At 38.2% G+C, this 25,704-nt stretch overlaps 1 protein-coding gene across 1 annotated transcript; it reads left to right on the top strand.

The window, feature by feature from the left end:
- Window positions 1–16,796: 16,796 nt before the first annotated feature.
- LOC121778344 (F-box protein CPR1-like) lies at window positions 16,797–18,104 on the top strand. Its single transcript, XM_042175672.1, has 2 exons — window positions 16,797–17,270; window positions 17,376–18,104. Exons 1-2 carry the CDS (start codon window positions 16,850–16,852, stop codon window positions 17,966–17,968), a joined length of 1,014 nt encoding a protein of 337 aa, XP_042031606.1. The 5' UTR covers window positions 16,797–16,849; the 3' UTR covers window positions 17,969–18,104.
- The last annotated feature ends 7,600 nt before the right edge of the window (window positions 18,105–25,704 follow it).

Below are 25,704 nucleotides of genomic sequence, written 5' to 3' on the forward strand. Positions count from 1 at the left end.
AGGCCGCGATGCATGTAGAATAGTATTTTGAAAGGATATGGGCTACATTAGATTAATATGGATTAACTAATTATAGTTGGGCTACAATTATAATAGTCCATAAGCCCAACAATCATGGAACCCTAGTGACTCACAATCTATATAATGGTTATTTATTCTCCATTGTGGGAGAGGAAAGATAGCGTAACATTAGAGAGAAAATACGTAAAGCTTTGTAGAGAGAATTCCTAACTTTCTTCTACGGAGCAATTGTACCGAGGGATCGTTCCTGCATCGGATCAGAATACACGTGGACCTCGATAGTAGTGGATTTAACTTGCAGGACACAATCATAGAAGAAAACAACACAACAAGTAAGATTTAGTTCCGTTGTGTATTACGTGCTCAACTTGCAATATGATTATGAATCTAGATCTGTTATTCTTATCTGCAATTTCCGCTGCGATCATTAGATGAATACAAGAATTCCTAACAATGGTATCAGAGCCCAGGGCTCGATTCTTAATCAATTTTGTTATCTAATTAATTGTGGAATAATTTTAGAAATCAGAATTGTGTGATTGGTCTGCTTTGAATTTGATTTCAAAATTATAAGAACTGGTTTCGTAATTGTTTGGAAGTTGAAATTAGATTTCAATTCATTCAAAAGAATTTTGTGAAAATTACCCAAAATTGCAAACTGATTTTGGAGTTTGACTTCAAAATTTTCGAATCGTTTGGAAAATAAAAACTAAATAGATTTCAATGGTAAAATCCTTTTAAACCATGATTTGTCAATGTTTTTCAAAAACGTAAATTTGTTGGGAGTTTTAGATTCAGAAATCTCCTCTTAGTGTTTTCGAAAATTTATGTTTAAAATCCAAAATTCAAACTTCATCTTCTTCTACACGTCTTATCGACGCTCAATGACTGGGCGTTGGGTTATTCTCATTCGCTGCGCGATGCACCGACACGGAGTTTTGCTTGGCATAACACCGGGACGGCGTGAGTAGCATCCCGGAGACGTTGCTGGGAGACATGGGAGGGTAAAACCCTCTGGCACGCTGCTGCTAGGCAGCAACGGCGATGGTGAGGCGGCGATGGTGAGGCAGTGTAGGGAGGCTCTGGACGTACTGGGTAACGTGTGGAAGAAGATAACTCAAAAGACGAAAGTGGCTTGGCCATGATTTCAGTTTTCTAATAACCTAAATTTTAAATGACGTGCCTATTTCGTTTGGCTATAAGTTTTAATATTTTATTAGTTTAGAACTAATAGTAATAAAATTCCAATTACATAAATGAGCTTATTATTTGATTAGTAAGTCGTACTGCGTTTATCACTTTGGTAATGATAACAGTACATGAGCATTTAATATTAATTTTGAATTATTAATAAATATATATTATATTAATTTAGAATTAGTATAATTATTAAATCCACATTTAATTAGAAAATAAAATTTGATTTTATTTGTTGAGCATTATTTGATATCCTATGTGATAAGCATGCTATTTGATTTATGCTTATTTTATTTAACTATAGTAGTTAGAGACCGTGTTATATTATGTCTGGGTAGGCGGCGCCCAGTATGTGTAGTCCGTGTTATACTGGTAGGCGGCGCCCAGTATTTGTAGTCCGTGTTATACTATGTCTGGGTAGGCGGCGCCCAGTAATTGTTTGAAATTTAATATCAGATATTATATTCACAGAACTAGTATCACACTTTTCCCATAAAATATAAGTCTTGTTTTGAAACAAACGCATCGTCCATCATAATTGTTTGATGTTCCTAGCCTTTTCGACCACGAGTTTTACGCCAAAGTGTTTACTCTAAATCTACAAGGCCTAGGCTCATTCATAGATGCATGGTTGACATCGTGTGATGGGGTTGACTTGCTTAAATTGTTTAGTGACGCCAAAGCGACCTAAATAGTTTATGGATGCATATTAATTGGACTAATAAACCAAGAATTGCAAAATAGTTGTTGCAATTGGCTTGGAGGCCCACCTTGTGATATTATTGTAGTGATCAGCCAAAGCAGGGGCTGCAATAATATAGACTTGGATCTTGGACCACTAAAATTTATATTTGATATAAATTCGTATTTTATGTTTGGGGAACATAATATATGTTAAAATTAGTGGGAGTTAATCAATACAATAAACCTTTGTTTGATTAGTGATACAAATGTGATCTTTACATGCTTTTCTAATTTGCTTTTCGTTTTATTTTTTGTTCAGATAATATGTCAAACTCATCTTATGAATGTATGGTGGAAACAAACAAATTGACTAGGTCAAATTTCACGGAGTGGCAGAGAGACTGCCCAAAACTTAAGGCACAAGGTGCAATGAGTGGGAGTTCAGCTATGTTTTTCATTGAGATAAATATGTCTATGAATAACTCACAATCCTGGGTATTGGATACCGCTTGTGGTTCACACATTTGTAATAATGTGCAAGGTTTAATTGACAGCAGGAAGGTGAGGCCTGGGGAAGTAGACCTATGTGTTGGAAATGGAGCAAAAGTTGCTGCCGAACGCGTGGGAACTTATAGATTAGATCTTCCCTCAGGATATAGATTAGATTTACATAATTGTTATTTTGTTCCAGTTATTTCAAAGAATATTATTTCCATTCCGATGTTGGACATCGAAGGTTTTTCCTTCCATTTTGCAAACAGCAGATGCTCGTTTTCTAATAATGGATTGTTTTATGGAAATGCCTCTTTGGAGAATGAACTATATATGCTTGAATGCAAACGGGATATTCTCAATGTGCAAAATAAAAGACTTAAGCTATGTAATACAGATAATGCTACTTATCTTTGGCATTGTAGACTTGGTCATATCAATGAGAAAATGATAGCAAAATTGAGAAAGTTAGACTATCTAAATTCAATTGATTTTGAATCATATGGTGCTTGTGAATTCTGTCTCAAAGGAAATATGACTAATAAGTCACTTTCTGGGAAAGGGGTGCGTGCTAATGATGTGCTAGAGTTGATCCACACAGATGTGTGCAGACCGTTTCCAACTCAAGCAAAAGGTGGTTATTCGTACTTCATTACTTTCACTGATGATTTGACAAGGTATGGATATGTGTATCTTATGAAACACAAATCTGAGGCCTTTGAGAAATTTATAGAGTTTAAGTGTGAAGTTGAGAAACAACTTGGGAAAAGTATCAAAACTCTTCGATCAGATCGGGGAGGGGAATACTTGAGCCGAGAATTTCTTGATTACTTGAAATCGCATGGAATTCAGTCAGACTGGACACCTCCTGGTACACCACAAATGAATGGAGTATCTGAAAGGAGAAACCGAACATTATTAGATATGGTTCGATCCATGATGAGTTTAGCTAGTCTTCCTTTATTTCTCTGGGTCATGCTTTACTAACGGCTATTTACATTCTAAATAGGGTTCCTTCTAAATCAGTCGAGAAAACATTATATGAGTTATGGTGTGGCAAGAAAGCAAGTCTTAACCATATTCGGACCCGGGGTTGTCCAGCTTTTGTTAAGAAAATGATGACTGATAAATTGGAAACTAAAAGTGAGAAATGTTATTTTGTGGGATATCCTAAAGAAACTAAAGGGTACGATTTCTACTGTCCTGAAAATCACAAGGGGATAACATCAAGGAATGTGACGTTCCTTGAAGACAGTTATGTCTACAAGGAACAAGGTCAAAATACAGTAGATCTTGAAGAAATTCAAGAACCACAAGTTAACAATGAGGATGATGTATTATCCACTGGATTGGACAATAACTCAGTGGGAGTTTTTGATGATCTATTGGGAGGGGAAATTACTCTTAGAGATGACCTTAGAGAGACTCTCGAAGGACCACCTCAAGACAATGAGATGCATCAAAGACAAGATGATACAATAGTTGCATCATCTCTACCTCAAGAAGATCATAGTGATATTCCTGAACCAGAGCAAAACCAACTCAATAGGCCTAGAAGGATTCGTCGTGCACCTGAGAGACTGAATCTAATGGTTGAGAACCAAGATGATGAAGTTGATTTAGATGATGATGAGCCTAAGACCTATACCGAGGCGGTGTCAGACACCGATCGAGAGAAGTGGCTTGAAGCCTTGATATCTGAAATAGACTCGATGTACTTCAACTTAGTCTGGGAACTAGTTGACTTGCCAGATGGGGTTTACCCTATAGGTTGCAAATGGATATTCAAAAAGAAGAGAGATGCAGATGGCAAAGTACAAACCTACAAGGCTAGGTTAGTGGCAAAGGGTTATAGTCAAATCGAAGGCATTGACTATGATGAAACCTTTTCGCCAGTTGCTAAGATCAAGTCCATTAGGATATTACTTGCAATAGCTGCATACTACAACTTTGATATTTGGCAAATGGATGTCAAAACCGCATTTCTCAATGGGGAATTAGAAGGCGATGTCTATATGACACAGCCTGAAGGTTTTGTATCGAAAGAAAGGCCGAATGCAGTGTGCAAGCTAAAGAAGTCCATCTATGGACTTAAGCAAGCTTCGAGGAGTTGGAATATTTGTTTTGACAGAACATTCAAATCGTTTGGTTTTGTCAGAAGCAAAGAGGACCCATGTGTTTATAGTAAACGCGAGAATGGAAAAGTTGTTTTCCTCATCATATATGTTGATGACATCTTAGTTATGGGAAACGATCGTTCCATGATGCAATCCGTGAAAGAGTGGTTGTCTAGTTCTTTTATGATGAAGGATCTAGGTGATGCTTCCTATATCCTTGGAATTAAGATATATCGAGATAGACCTAATAGGATGTTAGGATTATCACAATCCACTTGCATAGACAAGTTGCTAAGGCGCTTCTCAATGGAGAATTCTAAGAAATGTTTTCTTCATATGGGACATGGCATTGTATTGTCAAAGAAGGATTGTCCTTCTAATGACAAAGAAAGAGACAACATGAAAAGGATCTCGTATGCTTCGGTTATAGGATCTATTATGTATGCCATGATTTCTACTAGGCCAGATGTGGCCTATGCGCTTAGCATGACAGGCAGATTTCATCAAAATCCCGGTGTGGAACATTGGAAAACTATTAAGACTATTCTTAAGTACCTTAGAAGGACTAAAGAATATTTCTTAGTCAATGGTGGACAACCAGAGTTATCAGTTACTAGGTACACTGATGCTAGTTTCCAAACAGACCATGACGACTATAAGTCTCAGTCTGGATATGTTTTGTCCTCAATGGTGGAGCAGTGAGTTGGAATAGTTCCAAACAAGGTATAACTCCCGATTCCACCACCGAAGCCGAGTATATTGCTGCATCTGAAGCTGCCAAAGAAGCTATTGCTTTGTTAGAGTTCGTTAAAGAACTGAGTGTCATTCCGAGTGCCAATAGTACAATACCTTTGTATTGTGACAACACCGGTGTTGTTGCATAAGCAAAAGAACCCAGAGCTACGAACAGGAACAAGCATGTTCCCAGAAGATATCATCTGATTAGAGAAATAATTGAAAGATGCGACATAAAATTAGAAAGAGTACCCACTGATGATAATTTGGCTGATCCTTTCACCAAACCGTTATGTATAGCAAAACACAACAAGCACTTTGAGAGCTTAGGTGTTAAGCATGTTGGTAGATGGCTTTGAATCAGTGGGAGTTACAGTTTTATACTCCCTCCGTCCCGCACTACTCGCACGTATTTCTTTTTTGGGCGTCCCAAGTTACTTGCACTCTTTCCATTTTTAGTAAAAATTTTCACCTACAGCCGTCATTTTTGACTTTCCTATACACTCATGCCTTAATCTCCGTGCCGAAAAGGAAATGAGCGAGTAGCTCGGGACGGAGGGAGTATGTCTTAGAAACATTTTGTGTTGAGACAATATTACTTGATCACATTATATGAAAATATCATTTCCTATGGGTTTTGTGCACTTATTGGAATAATTGTTTAAAATGTTTGTATTTATTCTAAATATTTGTTCCCTTGAATTATGACGGTCGTTAATGGTGTGAGACATTAATGATATAGTATAATTCTAAAATAGCTCTAACCAATGATTATCAAGAATGGGATATTGATGATATGTTATAGGTTAGCATGGGGTTTGCATCACATTCTTCGAGAATGTAGTTGTTCTCACAACTATGAGATATTAGATACTCGTGATGGACACATGGTATACTTTGGAGAGTATTGGTATACCCTACTATTAAACTGTTTTGTTACCCTACTATTAAACTGTATTGTTAAGTGTCTACAGTTTATTAGTACATGAAGTATGTAATAGTCCTTGGATCTAAGGTCATTACACATTTTGTTTGTTGAGTGGTGTGCTTTGATCTTGTCCAACGCTTTGCCTCCCAAAGGAGGATTGAGACACGGACTTGTGTTGAGTATATCATAAGATAAATGGAAATGGTAGTTGAGCCAAGAATGAGATTCATTCCTCAATTAGAATTTCGAGAGAACACTCAAATTCTCTATATTACTTGACCATTAAGTCATTGGCCAATGCAAAGACATATTCAATTAAAGTAATTGAATATGATCGAATGGGTCATTTAATAAAGATGAGATAAAGTGATTGAGCTATTTGGATGACACATGACAAATCTTAAGCTCAATCGGGTGGTTCGTGAATGAAAGGATATTACTATAAACTTTGTGTGAAGGTTGTTTAACGAATTCACGTAAACGTCCTTCATATATCGAGCTACGTTGCCAACGCAGTCTAGGAGTTTTGTGCAGACTTCGATTATATCGTCGTCGATAATGAGGGCCTAAAGGGTCACATTATATGTGTATTTTGATCCGCTCAAGGGTACAAAGTTGGAACTGCGTATTATATCTAATGCAAGTCCAAGTGGGAGATTAAAAGGATATGGGTTAGATTAGATTAATATGGATTAACTAATTATAGTTGGGCTACAATTATAATAGTCCATAAGCCCAAAAATCATGGAACCCTAGTGACTCACCATCTATATAATGGTTATTTATTCTCCATTGTGGGAGAGGAAAAATAGCGTAACATTAGAGAGAAAATACGTAAAGCTTTGTAGAGAGAATTCCTAGCTTTCTTCTACGGAGCAATTGTACCGAGGGATCGTTCCTGCATCGGATCAGAATACACGTGGACCTCGATAGTAGTGGATTCAACTTGCAGGACACAATCGTAGAAGAAAACAACACAACAAGTAAGATTTAGTTCCGTTGTGTATTACGTGCTCAACTTGTAATATAATTATGAATCTAGATCTGTTATTCTTGTCTGCAATTTCCGCTGCGCTCATTAGATGAATACAACAATTCCTAACAGTTTTTCATTTTTCTAAATTATATCTTTGCAATCTCCAATAATATCGAGTCTTTATCGATTCCTTCTCTTTTCAGGGTTTCTTTCGGAATTCTTTACTGAGTCTACCAAGAGAGTCGAACCGCATATGATTTTAGAATCCTTTGAATAAAATTCTTGTAGCTATAAAACATTGAGAAATAATAATACATATTTTCTTTATCTTTTTGGAACCATTTTTCATAACCCTTTTAGGAAAGTATTCATAAGTAACACATGTTTATTGGATTTCAATTAAATTCTTTATTATATCTAGACATGGTTGATAAGGCTAATTTCATGCATAGGTCTAGGGGATAAATTATTGTAATTACGGGGTCTAACACACGTCTTAAGCCAGGTGTGTAGAAGAATTTCGCCAGGTCCAGGAAAGAAAGAGGACAATGACATGGTCCGAGGAAACTGGCGAAAAAGTGAGCATTGTGGAGGAAATTGCAAGACGGAGGAAATCTCGGAGCTGAAGGGTAGAATGGAGAATTCTACGAAGGCTTCTGGAAGATTATGTCTGCGCTTATATAAGGAAGGAAGCATGCATTCTAGAGGGACTTTCTCGGTGGAGGCCTCGTTACTGATTGCAGCAAGGAGCTCACTATTCTTTTACACACTTGGGGTTTTTTTTGGGAAATTTAGGGGTTCACGTCTGGGTTCGCTTCCTATTTACTTTAGTTCCATTTGGGTATAACACCGTCCTGTCGAGGGCGAAGAAATAATTTCCAGTTTATTTCTCGTTATTTTGTGGATTTCACCGAGCTTCGCTGTTCGAAGCTCGGCACTCTGTTACCATTTATTTTGAGGGTTTATTCAAGTTATTTTCCATGTTGTTGATGATGTTTGTTTCAGCCTTAATTACTATGTTGTTCTGGAGTTTGTGCTAGTACTTGTTTTGGATGCTTTTCGCATTTGTTCACTGAATCTGTGGAGAATCGTTTGAATTGGTTGTTGATCGGAGTAGATCTTTAGAATCGGAAGTTATGGGGATGAGTTTGGTTGTTGCAGGATTCGGATCGCTTGGATCCGGAGTGGATTAAGCATCCGGCGAGAGATCTGAACATAGTCGGTTTAATTTGATGCCTAACCTTCGTGTTTTCATTTCGCGTTGTCTAGTAAATGTAGATCTGTGTTATTTCCAGTTTGTTGCAAGTTTCCGACGACCAAACTTTTATATTTTGTTCGAATCAGGGTATGTGCTCTGTTTCCTTCATTTTCGTGTTTGATTATGTTAGAGAAGTGCATGTCGTTGTTAGTTAAATTTCCAGTTTGTTATTTGCAGCTTTATGTCGTACCTACTATTTCTGGAATTATGGTCCCACTGTTATTCGTTTTCTGTCTAGCTAAATTTGGTAGTCGTTTACACGGTCTAGGAAGTGAATCTAATATCTATCAGTCATGAGGACGATTGATCTCAGCATGTTTACAGCTTTCTAGGTCTAGGGTTACATTTCCTGCCTAGGTCTAGTAGTAATTATACCTCAACCCAATTTGTGTGGCAGCAGCCGCCTTTGTCAAGAGTCTCTAAATGCTTTCTACGTGTCCGTCTTCATGGGATCGACCCTTGTTTCTCTATACTAATCTATAGTATTCGGGTTGAGGGATCTTTGAAGGGGAGTCTGTGTGTACAACGACAGAGTATTCCATGTTCCATTGAGTTCCCGGACCAAGTGATCTAGTGGATTCATAGAACTTTGCATCTCGACCTAGCATAGCACATCGCATTTTCACAACACAAACACACACCTCTCTCATTCCCTTCAATGGTCAATGCAAATAATCAAATATTAATGCATGGGAATCGTCTATCTTACTATTAGGGATATCAATCAAGCTAGTTCATTAGAGTTAGGATAAGTCTTATAATTAAAGTAGGCTGAGAATAAAGTACGAGAGAAGATTTTTTGCTAAAAAAGGAAATGACTCACTCATGATGAGGCATCCCAAAAAGGAATACGACTCGATCGCTTATCTTGGGACGGAGGGATTATTAATTTTATAATAAAATGCTAGTTGGAATGAGTTAGTGGAAAATGTGGTCCATTATAAAAAATGGTAAAAAATGAAATGCGACAAATTTTGTGGAACAGACAGAAATGGAAAAATGTGACAAAATTTAAGGGATCGAGAGAGTATGAATATATCCAATAGTAAAATTAAAATTAAAGGGTAGAGACCATGACATTCAAAGCAAGAAAGAGAAAACAAACTAAGAGAGAAATGAAAAATAGTACTATAAAATTAACTCCACTTATAAGCAAACTAAAATGAATATACAACTTTTTCGAGAAGTCCTCATGTTGTACTCTTTCTGAATATTACTACCACAAATTATAAATACTCTAGAAAGTAAAAGAATATTACTACCACAAATTATAAATACTCTAGAAAGTAAAAGCTTTAAAACAAGCAATAATTGACATGATAAAACAACATGATACTATTACCACAGTCTAGAAATTGTAAAACAAGCTATGCTTGACATGATAAAACAACATTAAAAGTCTTCAGACAAGAAGAACAACGTCCCTTGTTCCATCACCGTGAGACCAACATCAAGCACCTTCTCTCCAAAGGAGGGCTTTGGCGCCATAAACATGTTTCCAAAACTATACAAAATATTAAGCTTCCCATCCCCGGCCCCATCCACGGTCTAGGTCAACACATTTTCAACCCTAGGTCCGTAGTCGAAGAGACCCTTGACCGATATATTGACCTCACCGATATACCTCTCTCTCAGAGTCCTCTCACTATTGAGCTTCAACCCAACCACCAGTCTCGGATTCCGGAGAGAGGCCTCCTCAATCATGTATTCGAGAGGGAAGTTCCATCTAGGGTTTGTCTCTCCGTCCGTGTCCACAGTGGTAAGCCTGCTTGTGTCGGGTTCTCTATTGATGGATACCTCCGCGTAGACTTTCATCCTCCCAAAGCTCCGGACGTCTGGAAGATTGTCGGCCGAAACAATGATTATTTCGAATTTCTGCACTCCATCAAAATATGTTGCTTGTATTTTGTGGGATTTGTGTTGTGCTTGCTTCTTCATGGATGTAGCAGGATTAGCGTTAGCCTATGGGATGGGCGTCGCTATTGTGGATGCTCTAAATATTAGAGTGTTGATCTTTCACCAATTTTGGGTTCCCTCATGTAAGAAGAAAAAAAGAGAGAATTGGCCCACAAATAATTGAATCTGGGTTAGGCTTCTATTTTCACTGGCCCTCTATACGTATTTGGATTTTGAGCTCTCCTTTTATTAAAAAAAAGTGGCTGACTATTTAATTCTTATGGGCTGTTTTCTTTTATTTAAGTCTTGGACTCTTAAAATTTCATTGCTTAGACTAGGATTGTTTATCCCTATGTAACAAACTTTTCTAGTTTAATTATGTTGTTAATTGCCTGATTAATTATTTCATTGTGTTTAAATCTCCAAAATTAGGTTATTAATTAACTAGATGAAAATAAATCTTCTGACATAATGAATTCTAAAGTGATTAAATCTCCCGATTTAACTAAGTCCCGAGTCCATGTTATCAACTAAGGTGTGATATAATTTTTATTGCCCGTTATTTTTTAGCATTAGATTCTCCCTCTCTCTATTCCCCTCTTTTTAAATCAATCCTTAGTTGCGGTTTCTTTGATTGTTTTATGAATGGAGTTATTAATTGCCTGATTAATTATTTGTGTTGTGTTTACGTCTCCAAATTAGGTACTTAAGTCTATGAAATCAAATCTTTTGACTTAATTGAACCCAAAATGATCAAATCTTTCGATTTAATTAAGTCTCGAGTCCATATCATCGAGTACGTTTTGATATAAGGCCATGTTTGGTTGCCAGGATTCTGTTTGGGAAAGTAATTTGATTTCTTAAATTTTAAATTCCTGTGTTTGTTTTCGTTTTTAATCAAACTAGGAAAGTAATCAAAATCCTGAAACAAGGAAAGTTAGTACAACTTTCTAGGATTCTGAATCCTAACTTTTCTTAGGTATTCTTTTTTCCAGTTTTAGGATTCTTACATATTTAATGAAATATAGTACAGTTTATTATTATTATTATTATTATTATTATGATCATCATCATCATTATTATTATTGTTATTATTTATTATAATGTTTTAAAAATAATTTAAAAGTATAAACCATACTTAATTTCAGGATAATAAATAACTATAATTCAAATTATCATAATTATAACTATATTATTAATATTTATTTTTATTTTTATTAACATAATAATAATAATAATAATTTATTAAATAATTAAATATAATTATAATAATAAGATAAATATTAATTTATAAATTAGTAATTAACAATAAAATTGTAGTGAAATTTTAAATTATAAAATTTATTCAATTAAAAATTGAGTAAATATAATGATAATAATAATAATAATAATAATAATAATAATCTTATTTATTATTATATTATTATATATTATGATGTTTGATCCATATTTAAACTATCCATCGTAATAATAAATAAAATAATATAATTATTATAATTTGTAATTAATAATTTATTAAATAATATAAATTATTAATTTTTATAAATAAAAAATGATAAGTATATTTTTAGTTTAGTGTTTAAATCAAATATATACTTTCAAATCTTGATATTTTCCAAACACGGGAAAGTAAAGTTATTAGAAATCATATTCACGGGATTCATTTTCCCATGAATCATTTTCCTTTCCAACTTTACTTTCCCGCCAACCAAACTTGGCCTAAGTTCTATTACCCGGTATTGTTAGGTTGTTTGAACATTAAATTCTCCCTCTTTATCCTTCTAGGGACCAGAATTAGAAAAAATATCCCCACAAAATATATAAAAAAATGGAAAATATTTAGTTAACTCCTTATTTTCCAGTAAAGTTGTCATTTTAAATTAAATTAACTCCAGTTTCCAATAAATTTATTGGAAATTTATTGAAAATATCCACACAAATTAACTCTTTAATTTACAGTAAATTTATTATTTTAAATTAAATGTCACATATACCCATAATGCAATAGGAATTTAGCAAACTTAAGAACATCTGCAATAGCGGACATCAGCGCGGACATAAGCATGGACTAGCCATAGGCTAGCGGGAAGGGCGTGGGGGATTTATTTTTACCACATTAATTCCGCTCATGGATTTGGAAATCCCTCACGGAAACATAGCAATAATGGAAGGTATCACTGCTAATGGATTGCGCATTGATAAGACTCATTTCATGCATCGGTTTAAGGGTAAAATGTAAGCTGCTCGATCGGTTTATCGCGCAAAACAAGTGTTAAATGTGCAGGAATGCCGCTTGACCAAAGCAGCAAGGCCAAACCGATCAAGCAAGTACAAAAGGCGATAAAAGGCCAAGAATCGGGGGAGTTGATCAAGGGGGAGCGATCAAGCAGTTAGGCAGGGACCGCTGGCTTCTAGAAGAAGAACACGTGAGGAAATGAGCTGGATATGGCGCACCATTCTGTTATCCAGGACGACGTTCTAGAAGGGGACACGTGCTAGCTTATGTGATGCAAGGACGGAGCTGAGTCATGAATCTGTTACTCAAAAGCGTCGTCATTTTAGAAGAAAGGCACGTAGCAATCAGTGAATCACTCATTCTCAGCATGAGCGAATATTCCCTGTCAAGATCGTTATCCAGCTGGAGGCCGAATCGAGCTTATAAATAGAGGGTGTGCCACCACAAGAAAGGGATCCGAGACTTTACTTTCCGTCTAGTTTAGCTTAGCTTAGTTATCTAGTTTAGTTCAGCTCTCTAGCTTAGTTTAGTTCAGTTCTCTAGCTTAATAATAATTAAAATTATATTTAATTATTATAATAATATTATTTTTAAAATAACAAAACTATTAGTAATTAATAAATAATTATAGCATAATTATTTGAATTAAGAATTATATAATTTTATATAATAATAGTAATAATAATAATAATTATTATTATTATTATATTATATTCAATTAATAACTAATCAATATAGTCTTAATAAAAATTTAAAATTATGAATTGTATTCAACTATTCATAATGATATAAAGAGTTGAATATTTTTAGTTAGGTATTCTAAAATGCGTATAAAATAATTTAATAAAAAATATTTAATTGATTTAATTATTTTGAATAATTAATTAAATTAAGTGTTTTGTTCTTGATTTATATTATGAATGCAATTAGATGTATGTATAAAACACTAAAAAGAAAGAAGAAAAATAAAAAAGAGGAAACATAAACTAAGGAGAAAAAAGAAAGAAGAAGGAAGATAAAATACTATAATGAAAGAAGAAAATGAAGAAAAAATAAAGAAGAAAAAACTAAAGAAGAAAAAAAAGAAATAAAAAAGGAAGAAAAAATATCACATTTTTTGTAACGCCCGACTTTTCCCTATTCCTTTAAGTTGCTTTTGGATTATTGTCGAATTTTTTTAGCCAACTATCGTTCCGTTTTATTTTGAGAGCCTATGGAATTTATTTTTTTAAGAAGCCGAAATATTAAATAAAGATTCTATAGAGATTTTCCTCCTCCGTGATCTGCAAATAAATACTCCCTCCGTCCCGCACTACTTGCACTTATTTCCTTTCTGGGCGTCCCAAGTTATTTGCACTCTTTCCATTTTTAGTAACAATTTATACCTACAGCCGTAATTGTTGACTTTGTCTATCACTCATTCCTTAATCTCTGTGCCCAAAAGGAAAGGTGCGAGTAGTGCGGGACGGAGGGAGTATCAAACAAATCCAAATTTATCAAAAAAATATATATAAAAAAAGAAGAATTCGAATTCTGCTTCCCATCAACCACGATTAAAATCGTTTCCCCTCACCCCTAAATCTCTCCCATATCTTTAACCACCCACCCACTATATTATGCACTCCCCAATCTATCTCTCTTCTAATCGTTCGCTGCAAACAAAAAAAACAACAAGGCAATTCTTCTCAACTTTAATCAAGGTAATTCTGCAGAATCTCCCTCGATGTTACACGTTTCTTCTTGAAATCAACTCATCTAATATTTCCCGGCAGAAACCGTGAAACAGGACTCGGAAGACGGAGCTAGCGGTTGTTTCCTCAAACTCTGTTCAAGGTATATTTTTTTCTCTCAACCAAATTTTCGAACCTCATGACCGTATCATATCATGATCATCTTACATCACTCCCACACGTAACTCATTCAACAATCAATCGAAGATCACGAATTGAACATCAATATGCGAATACACAACTCTACAATAAATCGAAAGCTGTGAAAGAACATAACGGAATGTAAAGAACTTATCTAATCGGGGCTGGTTAGGGGTTGTGCGGGGCTGTTCGGGTTGGTTTCGGGATGTTTCGGGGTTGGTTCGGTGATGAATGATGGCTGGAATGGACCGACGACGGATTCAAGTAGCAGAAACAGCGGGGGTGGCTGCCATGTTTAGCTTGTTTGGAGACGCGACTGATAGACTATGCGGCGCGTTAGGAGACGTGCTATAGTGCCTGCGTTGCATCAGAAGTTTGTGGCTGCTTGAGAACAGCAGCGACGATCTCGCGGTGTTCAGTCCGAGCGACGAGAAGTTGGAGAAATTCTCAATTTTGTCGAGAGAGAGAAGTAAAGAGAGAGAGGGAAAGAAGGAGGCGTGAAGGATGGTAGAGTATAGGTTGGTTAGTTGTTTTTATTTCACGGAACGTACTTTTCCAAATGAACTAATTAATTAATTAGTTAGTTAATTATTATAAGAAGAAAAATTATTACTTTTAAATTCATGGTTCGGAAGAAGAAATGGGAAGTTTTGATGGGATCATCAATGGTTATATTGTAAGTATTAAGATATAATTAGTAAGTAATTTAGTTATGCGTTTGTATAATTTTTGAGAATTTATTCCGACATCGTGGTGGAAATACGAGGAGCCAACGGAGGATCGCGGCCGCCGAATAACCAAAAACCGAGAAACGAGATAAACGATTTTAATTAAGGTGCATGCATCTTATTTATTTACTTGATTCATTGTGTTCATTTATGTGTTATTTAAATGCTAAAGGTGATTCCTTGCAAGCGAGACGTGATATCAAGGGAAATGAAATAATTTCGGATTAAGAACTTGAGGTGGGCTTTCTTTATAAATAAGGGCAATGCCCAAAGTATATTTTTATGTGAAAATGATATGAATATTTGTCATACCATATTTTGTTTTATTCTATGGAACCTATCTGATGTGGCTTTTGCCATCAATGGATAATCGAATTCGGGTCTGTCTAGGGAGTGAGTCCCTATTCAGGCTAGTGTACACCTATGGAAATCATGAGCCGTCTTTTGGGTCGGCCGGTCTAGGGACTTGGAATGTGGCCACATTCCTTGACATCAATGGATCAGATATGGTAGCCATCTATGGGAAAATGACTGATCAGTCACGAGTTTTACGATGAAAATGATTTTAGTGTCTTGAGCGATTTCTAAAGTTAAAACCCCATGGTCACTCAATGGTGCCATGATAAATACTTTTTATAAAAATGTTTTCGGCATGAGTCCATTGAGTGCATCAAGTACTCAGCCCTGCTTTTCTTTTAAAAAATTGCAGGTTGAGCGTGACGGTGCGGTGGGTGTTGAGCAAGACCGTTGAAGAAATTAAGTGTTTAGAATGTGTCATGTCTTCACACGTGGCATATTCCTTCTCTCAAATGCTTCCGCTAAGTAGTTGTCCTTCTTTTGAGTTCTTGTATCGTTGAGATACTCTGATTTTTATTCGAGTTATTCCCATTTGTTTCGAGCTATGGTCGAGTTGCGTTGTTTTCCCGTTTCTTCCCCGCTTCTTTAATCCTCCCCTAGTCGCGATAAACCGTGTTTTCTATCCTTAGAAAATGCGGGCGTGACATTTTTGGTACTATTTAATTGAAAAAATATCACATTTTTGGTACTATTTAATTGAAATATCCAAAAATATCCTCCATAAATCACATATTTGGTACATAGGGTTATTTTTGTCACGGGGTACAAAAAATATATAAAATAAAGATCAGGTAGCATTTATGTGCGAAAGTGAAAGATTATGTACCATAACATAGTTCACTCAAACAAGAAAGATAGAGGAAAAAAATGATGGAAGTAATATTAGTGAATTATGGAGTTCATAATGAGTATGGCTAGTATTTATTTTAAACTTTTTATATTTAGAATTAGTAATTTTAGTGGATAGCTCATAATATTAAAATTAATTGATTATTGTGGATGGAAGTATCCCCACAAATATATATTTACCCTTCTAGGGACCTGAATTACAAAGTATCCCCACAAATATATTAAAAATGAAAAATATCAATAATATCCATATTTTCAAATAAAGTCATCATTTTAAATTAAATAAATGTGCATATATACCTATAATGTTTTCATAATTGAACAAATTTATCATTTTAAATGAACAAAGGAAAATTAATTGGTTTATTATTTTACGAATACATTAAAATATTCACCAAGTTTCGAGGATAAATAAAGATTTTGGGCATTCATTTCCAGTTACCTATTTAGCCCCAAATCCAATTCCCAGCTCTGCCCTCTTCTTCTTCTTCCTTAGTGTGATTGATGAGTCCATTAATGGAGCGAGATTTCTTCGGAGATCTACCGTCAGAAATCACGACCAACATCCTCTCACGCCTCTCCATCCGAAGCCTCGCAATCAGCAAGTCCGTTTGCAAACTATGGCTCAATCTAATAAATTCCGACGATTTCCACAAATCCGAAATCAAAACCCCACCCGCCCTAGCCCTCTTGACAAAGAAGACGATGGGCTCAACTTGTTGCACGATTTTTGAAATTGAAGACAGAGACGAATTCGATACGGAGAAGAGCCATGATCTTCACTACATTCCGCTCATGGATCTGGAGATTCCTCACGGAAACGGAGAATTCATGGAAGGTATCACTGCTAGTGGATTGCTTCTTCTGTACTCGCAATCAATGGAAGGTAATCCTCTTTACCTCTGCAATTTGATCACTCGTGAATACACGGAGCTCTGTTGCCCTGAGGCTCAGGTACTCAATTTTGGATTTGGTGTGAGCAAAATAAGTGGGCAATATAAGGTGCTCGTTATCAATAGGCTCCGTGAATCCGACTATGGTCATCGCGTATACACCCTCGGAACAGGAACGTGGAGGCGTGTTGAAGCCGGCGCTGCTTCCGGTTTCAAATTTTTTGGTCAAAACATTGTATGTAATGGGAACCTTCATTGGATAGTATTCGATTTGAGTCATAACATATGGATTTGTGGTTTTGATGTTGAAACCGAATGTTTTAGAATCTTCTCTGTTCCTCCTGGTGGAGATAGAGGTGGGGATTTGTCTGTTTTGAAGGACTGCCTGTGCTATTCTTACGCACACGACAATGAAGTTGTCATCTGGATGATGAAGGAATACCAAGTCGAGGATTCTTGGACCATAGAGTACAAGTTGCGTACTATTAGTTTTGGTTTTGATTTTGATTTGGATTATATATGTGTTCATCCAACTAAACATTTTAAGGATGGTGACATTTTGATGTTGCTGGACGAAACTGATCTCGTCTACTACTCCAATAAGATAAGAACTTTTCAACGAGTCGGTATATTTAAGGATGCAGCTGCGGGTTACCTTACCGCCCTGATTTTCACTCCTAGCCTTTTCTCACTCAAGAATTTTGGATTCGAGAATGTGATCTCGTTTTAGTTCATAATTCTTGTCTACATTTTTGTGTTCGTGGGTAAGGTTTCTTTGTGGTGTAGTTTTTCGGTTCTATGTATGTGAGTCACTTCTATGTGTAATCTTTTTATCGGTGTGGTGTTTGTTCTTTTTATCGGTGTAATCTTTTTATCGTTAGCATGGTCTCTACTTTCGTGGCTTCAATGCCGGTGCCCTCTTCGTCCTCGTCTCTGCGGATGACTGGATGGTCGTCGTTCACCGGGCCGGCGAGCACAGGAAATGGGTAGTTTGAAAAAGGAATTGTAATTATTGTTATACTGCGATATGTGTACAACATAAGTCTATGTTATTATCATTATTATAAGGCAGATAAAAAAAGAGAGAATTAATCGCCATGGTAATATGGTATACGTGTGAAATTGAGTGAATTAAGGATTATCCTTCCGCCCTTGATTTTCATATGTGCGTCAATAAATATTTAATTTCACTTTTACTACACAAATGGACTTCAAATTTCACTAACTCACATTCTTCTAAAACAAGTAGGACTCGTCTTTCACTAACTTTTTCTACCACTTTCTTTTACAAAGTCAAACAATTTTTAAAACTCGAGCCGATAAAAAATGGAACATTTATTGGTAGACGAATGGAGTAATCAGGGCAATATAAATCAGAGCAAGAAAGAGGGGAGACTATTGTGAGCAATATAAATCTTCTTGTATAGTTTAACTATGCCGACATCAAACTGACTCTTCTCTCGTTTAGTTTAATGTTAAGTTGGGACTAAGTTTGATGTTTATCTCATCCGGGAATGTTTCTATCTATGGTTTTGTAAGTTGCATTCTATTTTCAAATGGGTGTTTCATGTTTGTATAATAATATCTTTGTCGTACTTTTGCACTAATTTCCCAGTGTTTTGTTTAAATTTATTAGATCCATCCAGCTAATTTCAGGTTTTACAGTCTGATCCTTCAGATATTAAAGGAGGGTCGATTTCATCAGCATTTTGGTTTGATGAAATATGGAGATTTCTGCCTCAATTATTCTACTATTGTAAAAAGTAAAGTTGTTATTCCTGGTTAAAGAATCTTCTTTTAGTGGAAAAGGCTGGCTGACTGGCTGAATTAATTGGCAAAAATGAGTAAATGCATATTGCCAAACTATATATGTAGGAATCATGTTTTAATGGAAGACAACACGAGATATGACCTTCGATTCTTATATAAATACGCCATAAGCGTTCCAAATTTTATCACGGATAATAGGGTTTTTCGCCGCTGCTGCTTCTATTGCATTTACATAGCACCAGAAGAGGTAAAAATTTCCACCATGTTTTTCTTTCCATTTTTTCCCATTACAATTAGTTTTTTTTTTATCTTCGTATCGAAATAACTGGTCATCCATTACAAATTTACAATTCATGATGTCGCGTTTTATTTTGTATCATCTTTTCATGTTTTGCATTATCCATTTTGTGCCTTTTCATAATCTCCTTCCTCTTTATTCACGTTTGATGTTGTTTTTCTTTAGATCTTGCTACCATGATGTCTTGTTGAGGATTGTCTGTGTCCTTAACTTAATTTATGGTTTGGGATGTTTATTTGACTGTAACAAAGCCAACTTAGTTGAATTCATGTCTGGTTTGTCATGTATAGTTCGTGCTATCGTCCATGCACAAAAAGGCCAACTTAATTAGTACCGAATTAATGCACAATCCATACCCAATTCATGCACAATTTGTGTGTTTTTTTTCCGGTTGACATTTGTCACTGTATTATTGCCTCAGTCCTTACATTACATGAGTATGTATTTAAGATATCTTAGATTGTTGAGATTTTGACCTTGCAATCTATCCTTTTAGGCCGTTATTTGAAAAATGAAACAAGCTAAAATGGAAGAAAGAAATGGGGTCGATCACTTTGCTTGCATCCCAGGATAATACTCTTGTTGATATGAAGCCGGTTTGAAGACCTAAAGCATCTGTGTAGATACTCCCTTGTCTCGAAAGCGTTTTGCTTCGGCTGTTTATGAATTGAGATCTGTTCATTTGACTACGCTCTACTGCATCAGCGGATGAAATCTGTGAATTTCTCCCTAAGCTGGAAGGCTTTACCAGTAAAGAAATGGTTGAATTCATCAATTCATCACCGATTAAGGATTTGGGGTTCTTCTCATTCCTTCGGAACTTCAAGGAACTCAGATCTATTTCGTTGGACTTGACATGTCCCCGTAGCATCTGCAGTTCCTCACATTGGAAAGTGAGGGTGAAATTCAGCAATGGTGGAGTGGAGCCTTGGTGGAACTTTTTCTGGAACTACCAGCGGATGTTCCCGGGCAGGCTTCTTCATCTTCATCTGATGAGGCTTATTCATTTGATGAGTCTTCTTCATCTGATGAGTCTTCATCCGATGACGACGTTGCACCAGCAGACGAAGGAATGCGCAACAACACATTGTTTCTCTTTGGATGTTGCAGTATTTGGTTACTTGTGCTATTTTTGCTCATCAAATGTAACCCTTCGCTTGCGAGTGTTACCATCACAAATCGCAAGAAAGTGGGGACACTATTTGTCAGCAATATAAATCTTCTTGTACGGAGAAACAAGTTGAAAGAAGCACGCACAACTAGGCTCATTGAATCAGACAATTGCTTGGATGTGTGACTCGAAAATCTCGGAATTATGGGACGTTGGATGAACTAGATCATGATTCCGGCATATTAGATGGCGGTGATGTAGTGACTTGGGAGTATACTGGGGACGAAAAGGACTTGCGAGATCTGTTGTTGGAGTTTGTAAGAATCATTTCCTTACAACTGATTCGGGTTTAACTATGCCGGCATCAAACTGAATCTTCTCTCCTTTGGTTTAATATTAATTTTGGGACTAAGTTTGATATTTATCTTCATCTAGGAATATTTATCCAGGTTTAGTACGTTGCATTCTATTTTCAAATGGATGTTCATGATTGTATAATAATATCTATGTCTTGCTTTTGCACTATTTTCCCACTATTTCCCACTGTTTTACACCATTTTGCACTATTTTCGCACTAATTTGGCACCATTTACTCTTTTATTTTGTCACTTTTTTTGTTATTTTAATCTTTATATTTTGTTTTTTCTCTCTGTCTTCCCCCATTTTCCCTCTCATCTCTCCCTTTTTTTTCTATTTTTCTTGATTTCGTTTATTTCAAAAAATAAATATTCTATGCACTCATAAAATTAAAGATCTCAGCAATAACTTTAATTTGATATACATTGATGGGGTACGAACTAAACCCTAATGGCAAGCCCAATAACAGTGACGGCCCATCAGCCCAGAGCCCAAGAAAGAGTATCTGTTCGGCATCAAAGAGTTCGGCACGACCAAAGAGTTCGGCACGACCAAAGAGTTCGGACTCAGCCTACAGCTCGGTAAAAGCCGACCAGTCAAGCTCTCCTCTCAGATCGGCAAGAGCTGATCGGTAAAGTCCAGCAGTTCGGTCTCAGCATTCGATCGAACTAGGAGTTGGTGGACTCACGAAAGGCCTCCACGACCTCCACTATACCCACGATCTATTTAGTGGTATGAAGCAGTTATTGAGCAGTTATTGCTCACCCACGATCTTGTTAGTGGGGCTGCAAACCACGATCCTAGTTCAATGTATAAATAGAACTTAGATCTGATAGAAAAGGGTTAAGCTCTCTAGAGATAAAATAGCATATAGCAAGTCTGTATTGTAAGCTGTATTTTCGCAGATCAAGCAATACAAACCTGCCCTCATTTCTCCCCGTGGACGTAGATTTACCTCAGTAAATCGAACCACGTAAATTCATTGTGTCATAATTCTCTACCAGCATTTACTAACATCAATAATTCGCGGATCCATCACTGGCGCCGTCTGTGGGAAGCAGAGAACAAAATTTGTGATAAAGCGAATTTTTGATCCATTTTTTCCACCCAAAAAATGCATACCAGATCGCAGAATACCCGTATTCCAGCCCGTGAGAACCAGGAGGAAGCCAATCCATCCCATAGGTCGGGAAAACAGCCTAGGGATAAATCCACCACCAGTTCTCATGGCGAAGGAACAAGCCGCTCCAAAAATCGTCCCACTGAGTCTTCCCAGCAGCCCGATTTGAATGAGGCTGTTAAGCAGTTTTTGGCTGAAAAGCAGGAGGAATTCTTAACCTTCCTGCGAAAAAGCCAAAAGCAGCCGGAGACGAAAACGACGGATTCTCCTTCTCCCTCCGCACAAGAAAGTCACTACCGCAGTAGTGTCGCATCTCCCAGGAGAAAGAATCCTCAACCCCGACATATTCCAGCTCCTCCTCGGTACCGGAATCACAGGAGAACTCAATCTCCTCCATACCGACGAGATATCGGATTCGCCGTGTACGGAGCACTGAAGACTCCGTTCTCGGACGACATCACCCGAACTCCCCTACCACAGAACTACCGAACTCCGTCGATGACTTACGACGGGCTCGTGGACCCTCACGATTTCTTGGGGCGCTATCAATATAACATGGCGAACCAGGGTCTCAACGAGGTCCACATGTGCAAGCTGTTTCCCGAGCTGCTCATCGGGAACGCGAGAAGGTGGTTCGATAGCCTCCCCCAGGGCAGCATCAGATCTTACCGAGATCTAATGGATGCCTTCCACAGGAGGTTCTTTCAGAAAGCGGAAGCCCGAATCACTTCGGCTCAGCTGCTTTCCATTCGTCAAGGTCGCGACGAAAAAATTAGCGACTTTATGACAAGATTCCACAAGGAATGCCTGCAAGTAGACGATCTCAACGATCTGCTTGTCATCTCGGCATTCCAAAATGGAATCCTGCCCGGAGCTCTCTACAGGAAGCTCGTTGAGTGCGGTCCGCAGACAGCTCAGGAAATGTGGGACATTGCGGACCAGTACTCCCGGGCCGATGAGGCAGACCGTCGTAAACGGTCGTTAGACAGCTCATCGTCCCGAGGAGACAGAAGGAAGCCCGATCATAGCGATCAGGGGCATCCTCGCCGGACTCCATTTGAAAGAATTCAAAGGGCTCCGGTGCAAGACAGATTGGGACCTCGTCTCAATCCCGAGAAGCCGCCCGCTCAGTTCGTACCGCTGAACAAGCCGAGGGCGGAAATTTTCGAACTGCACTCTGACCTATTCGAAAAGCCAAAGCGGATGACGAAATCAGCCGCGCGCCGACCACAGGATAACTACTGCTCCTACCATCAAGACCACGGTCACGATACTGAGGAGTGCAGAAACTTGGCTGCAGGTATCGATGTTCTTGTGAGGGCAGGGACATTGAAAAAATACCAAAGCAAGCAGTCAAAGAAGAATAAGAAGCAGAGAGGGGCGAACTGCGCTCCTCAGGATCCGAAAAGGCAGCCGGATCCCGAAGACGATGACGAGCCGCAATATGATGGAGTAATCCTGACTATTGACGCTCTCCCTGCCGGGAAGACCAAGTCGTCCCTGAAGTCAGAGCGCAGGGGCTCCAATCGAGAGGAGCCAACGCATAAAAGGCTGAAGCAGGACGAAGTGATTACGTTCTCGGATGCTGATCCCGTCCCGGCCATCTCTCCTCACCAAGACGCCATTGTCATCCAAGCCGGAGTGGCAAACAAACTGATCCACAGGGTGTTTGTGGATACAGGAGCGTCAGTCAGCATTCTTTTTAAAGAGTGCTTCGACAAACTAGAAGTGGACCCAGCTCGGCTCAGCCCGGCTCCGCTTCCCCTGAAGAGCTTCGCCCAGGAGGACACCCGCCCTGAAGGTATTATCAGCCTTCCGATCACGGTGGGGAAAGCGCCTACTAGCTCCAGTACGATGATTGAGTTTTTCGTGGTGAAAGCTCGGTCCCCGTACAACGTCATCCTGGGAAGAGACTGGCTCAACACAGTTCGGGCCATTTGCTCCACTTATCACCTCACCATCAAGATCCCTACTAAAGGAGGGATAGCGGTCATCCGAGGTGACCAAAAAAGAGCAAAGGAATGCCTGCAAATTGCGCTTAGAAGTGCCGAGCAGTCAGATCGGCACCACCAAGCATAGCAATCACAGCAGCCGGAGTCAGAGGCGATGACCGAAGTCATACCGGAGCCGAACTCGATGACAGTTCAGCTGTACGAAGACGATCCATCCAGAACGGTTAAGATCGGCTTCGCGGGAACGCCTCTACTTCGGGAAAAAAACCATCCAGCTCCTCAAGGAGTACAAAGACGTCTTTGCATGGTCTCCGTTGGACATGACCGGAGTGCCCCCCGAGGTAATCACTCATCGTTTAAATATTGATCCTTCGGTCCGGCCGATAAAACAGAAGCAAAGACTCTTTGCGGCAGAACGAAGTCAAGTCATCCATGACGAAGTCCGTCAATTATTGAAGGCGGATGTGTTATTCGAAGTGAAGTATCCTTCGTGGGTGGCCAATCCTGTCATGATCAAGAAAAAGGAAGGAGGATGGCGGATGTGCATAGATTTCACCGATCTAAATAAGCACTGTCCCAAAGATTGCTATCCCCTTCCGAACATAGATAAAAAAGTAGAAGCTCTGATAGGCTTTGAAATTTTTTGTTTTCTTGATCTATACAAAGGATACCATCAGGTTTTAATGGATGAGATTGACGCTTCAAAAACGGCCTTCATTACTGATTTCGGCATTTTCGCTTATAAAAAGATGCCATTCGGTTTAAAGAATGCCGGAGCCACTTATCAAAGGATGGTAGACAAGCTTTTTCGGCACCTGATTGGAAAGGAAGTCGAAGTATATGTTGACGATATAGTCGTCAAGAGCAAAAGCACCTCGGAGTACGAGCACAACCTCAAGTCCACTCTCAACGTGCTCAAGAAAGCCAACCTCAAACTTAATCCCCAAAAGTGTACCTTTTTGGTAGATTCGGGAAAGTTTCTGGGTTGTTGGGTTTCAAAAGACGGACTCAAGGCAAACCCCTCAAAAGTTCAAGTCGTTCAGAACATGGCAATGCCGAAGTCCATACATGACGTGCAAAGGCTAACCGGATGTCTAGCCGCACTGAGTCGATTCCTTTCCCAAGCAGCCGAAAAGCAACTGCCGTTCTTCAAGGTGTTGAAAAAGGCACCAAAGTTCGAGTGGGGAGCCGAGCAGAAAAAGGCCTTTGACGAGCTCAAAAGTTATCTAGCCGAGCTTCCTATTCTCTCTGCTCCAGCCGAAGCCGAAGTACTATTCTTATACTTAGCGGCATCGGATCAAACCATCAGCGCGGTGCTTGTACGAGAAGAAGGCCTAAAGCAGTTTCCCATCTACTTTACAAGCCGAGCATTAAGAGGTCCAGAAACAAGGTATCAACCTCTGGAAAAAATTGCTCTGGCGTTAGTAAATGCAGCAAGGAGACTGCGGCCATACTTCTATGCTCACAAGGTATGCGTCTTAACCGATCTACCTCTTCGGCAAGTTTTGACCAAGCCAGAAGCATCGGGCAGAATCGCCAAGTGGGCTATAGAGTTGGGAGAGCACACAATTGAATATCTACCTCGGAAAGCCATCAAGGGACAAGCCTTGGCAGATTTTCTTGCAGAAGCGAAGTTCGATCAAGCAATTCCTATTATTGCCGAACAGAAGAATTCTGCCAATGCCGAACTAGCACAGCCCTTGGAATCCGAAGTAGAGCCGCCGGACTGCTGGAGCGGATTCGTAGATGGAGCTTCAAACAAGATGGGAAGTGGAGCTGGTATTTTACTTGTCGCTCCCGACGGACACGAGGTAACCTACTCACTTCGTTTCCTATTCCCCACTACTAATAATGAAGC

The sequence above is a fragment of the Salvia splendens genome, chromosome 19 (assembly GCF_004379255.2).
Source record: "Salvia splendens isolate huo1 chromosome 19, SspV2, whole genome shotgun sequence".
NCBI lineage: Eukaryota > Viridiplantae > Streptophyta > Magnoliopsida > Lamiales > Lamiaceae > Salvia > Salvia splendens.

What these genes read in the sequence shown, in the direction of transcription:
- LOC121778344 (XM_042175672.1), top strand. Translation starts at nt 16,850, where the DNA reads ATGAGTCCATTAATGGAGCGAGATTTCTTCGGAGATCTACCGTCAGAA. An exon ending in CAATTTGATCACTCGTGAAT is followed by an intron (nt 17,271 to 17,375) that starts ACACGGAGCTCT and finishes GGCTCCGTGAAT; the next exon opens with CCGACTATGGTCATCGCGTA.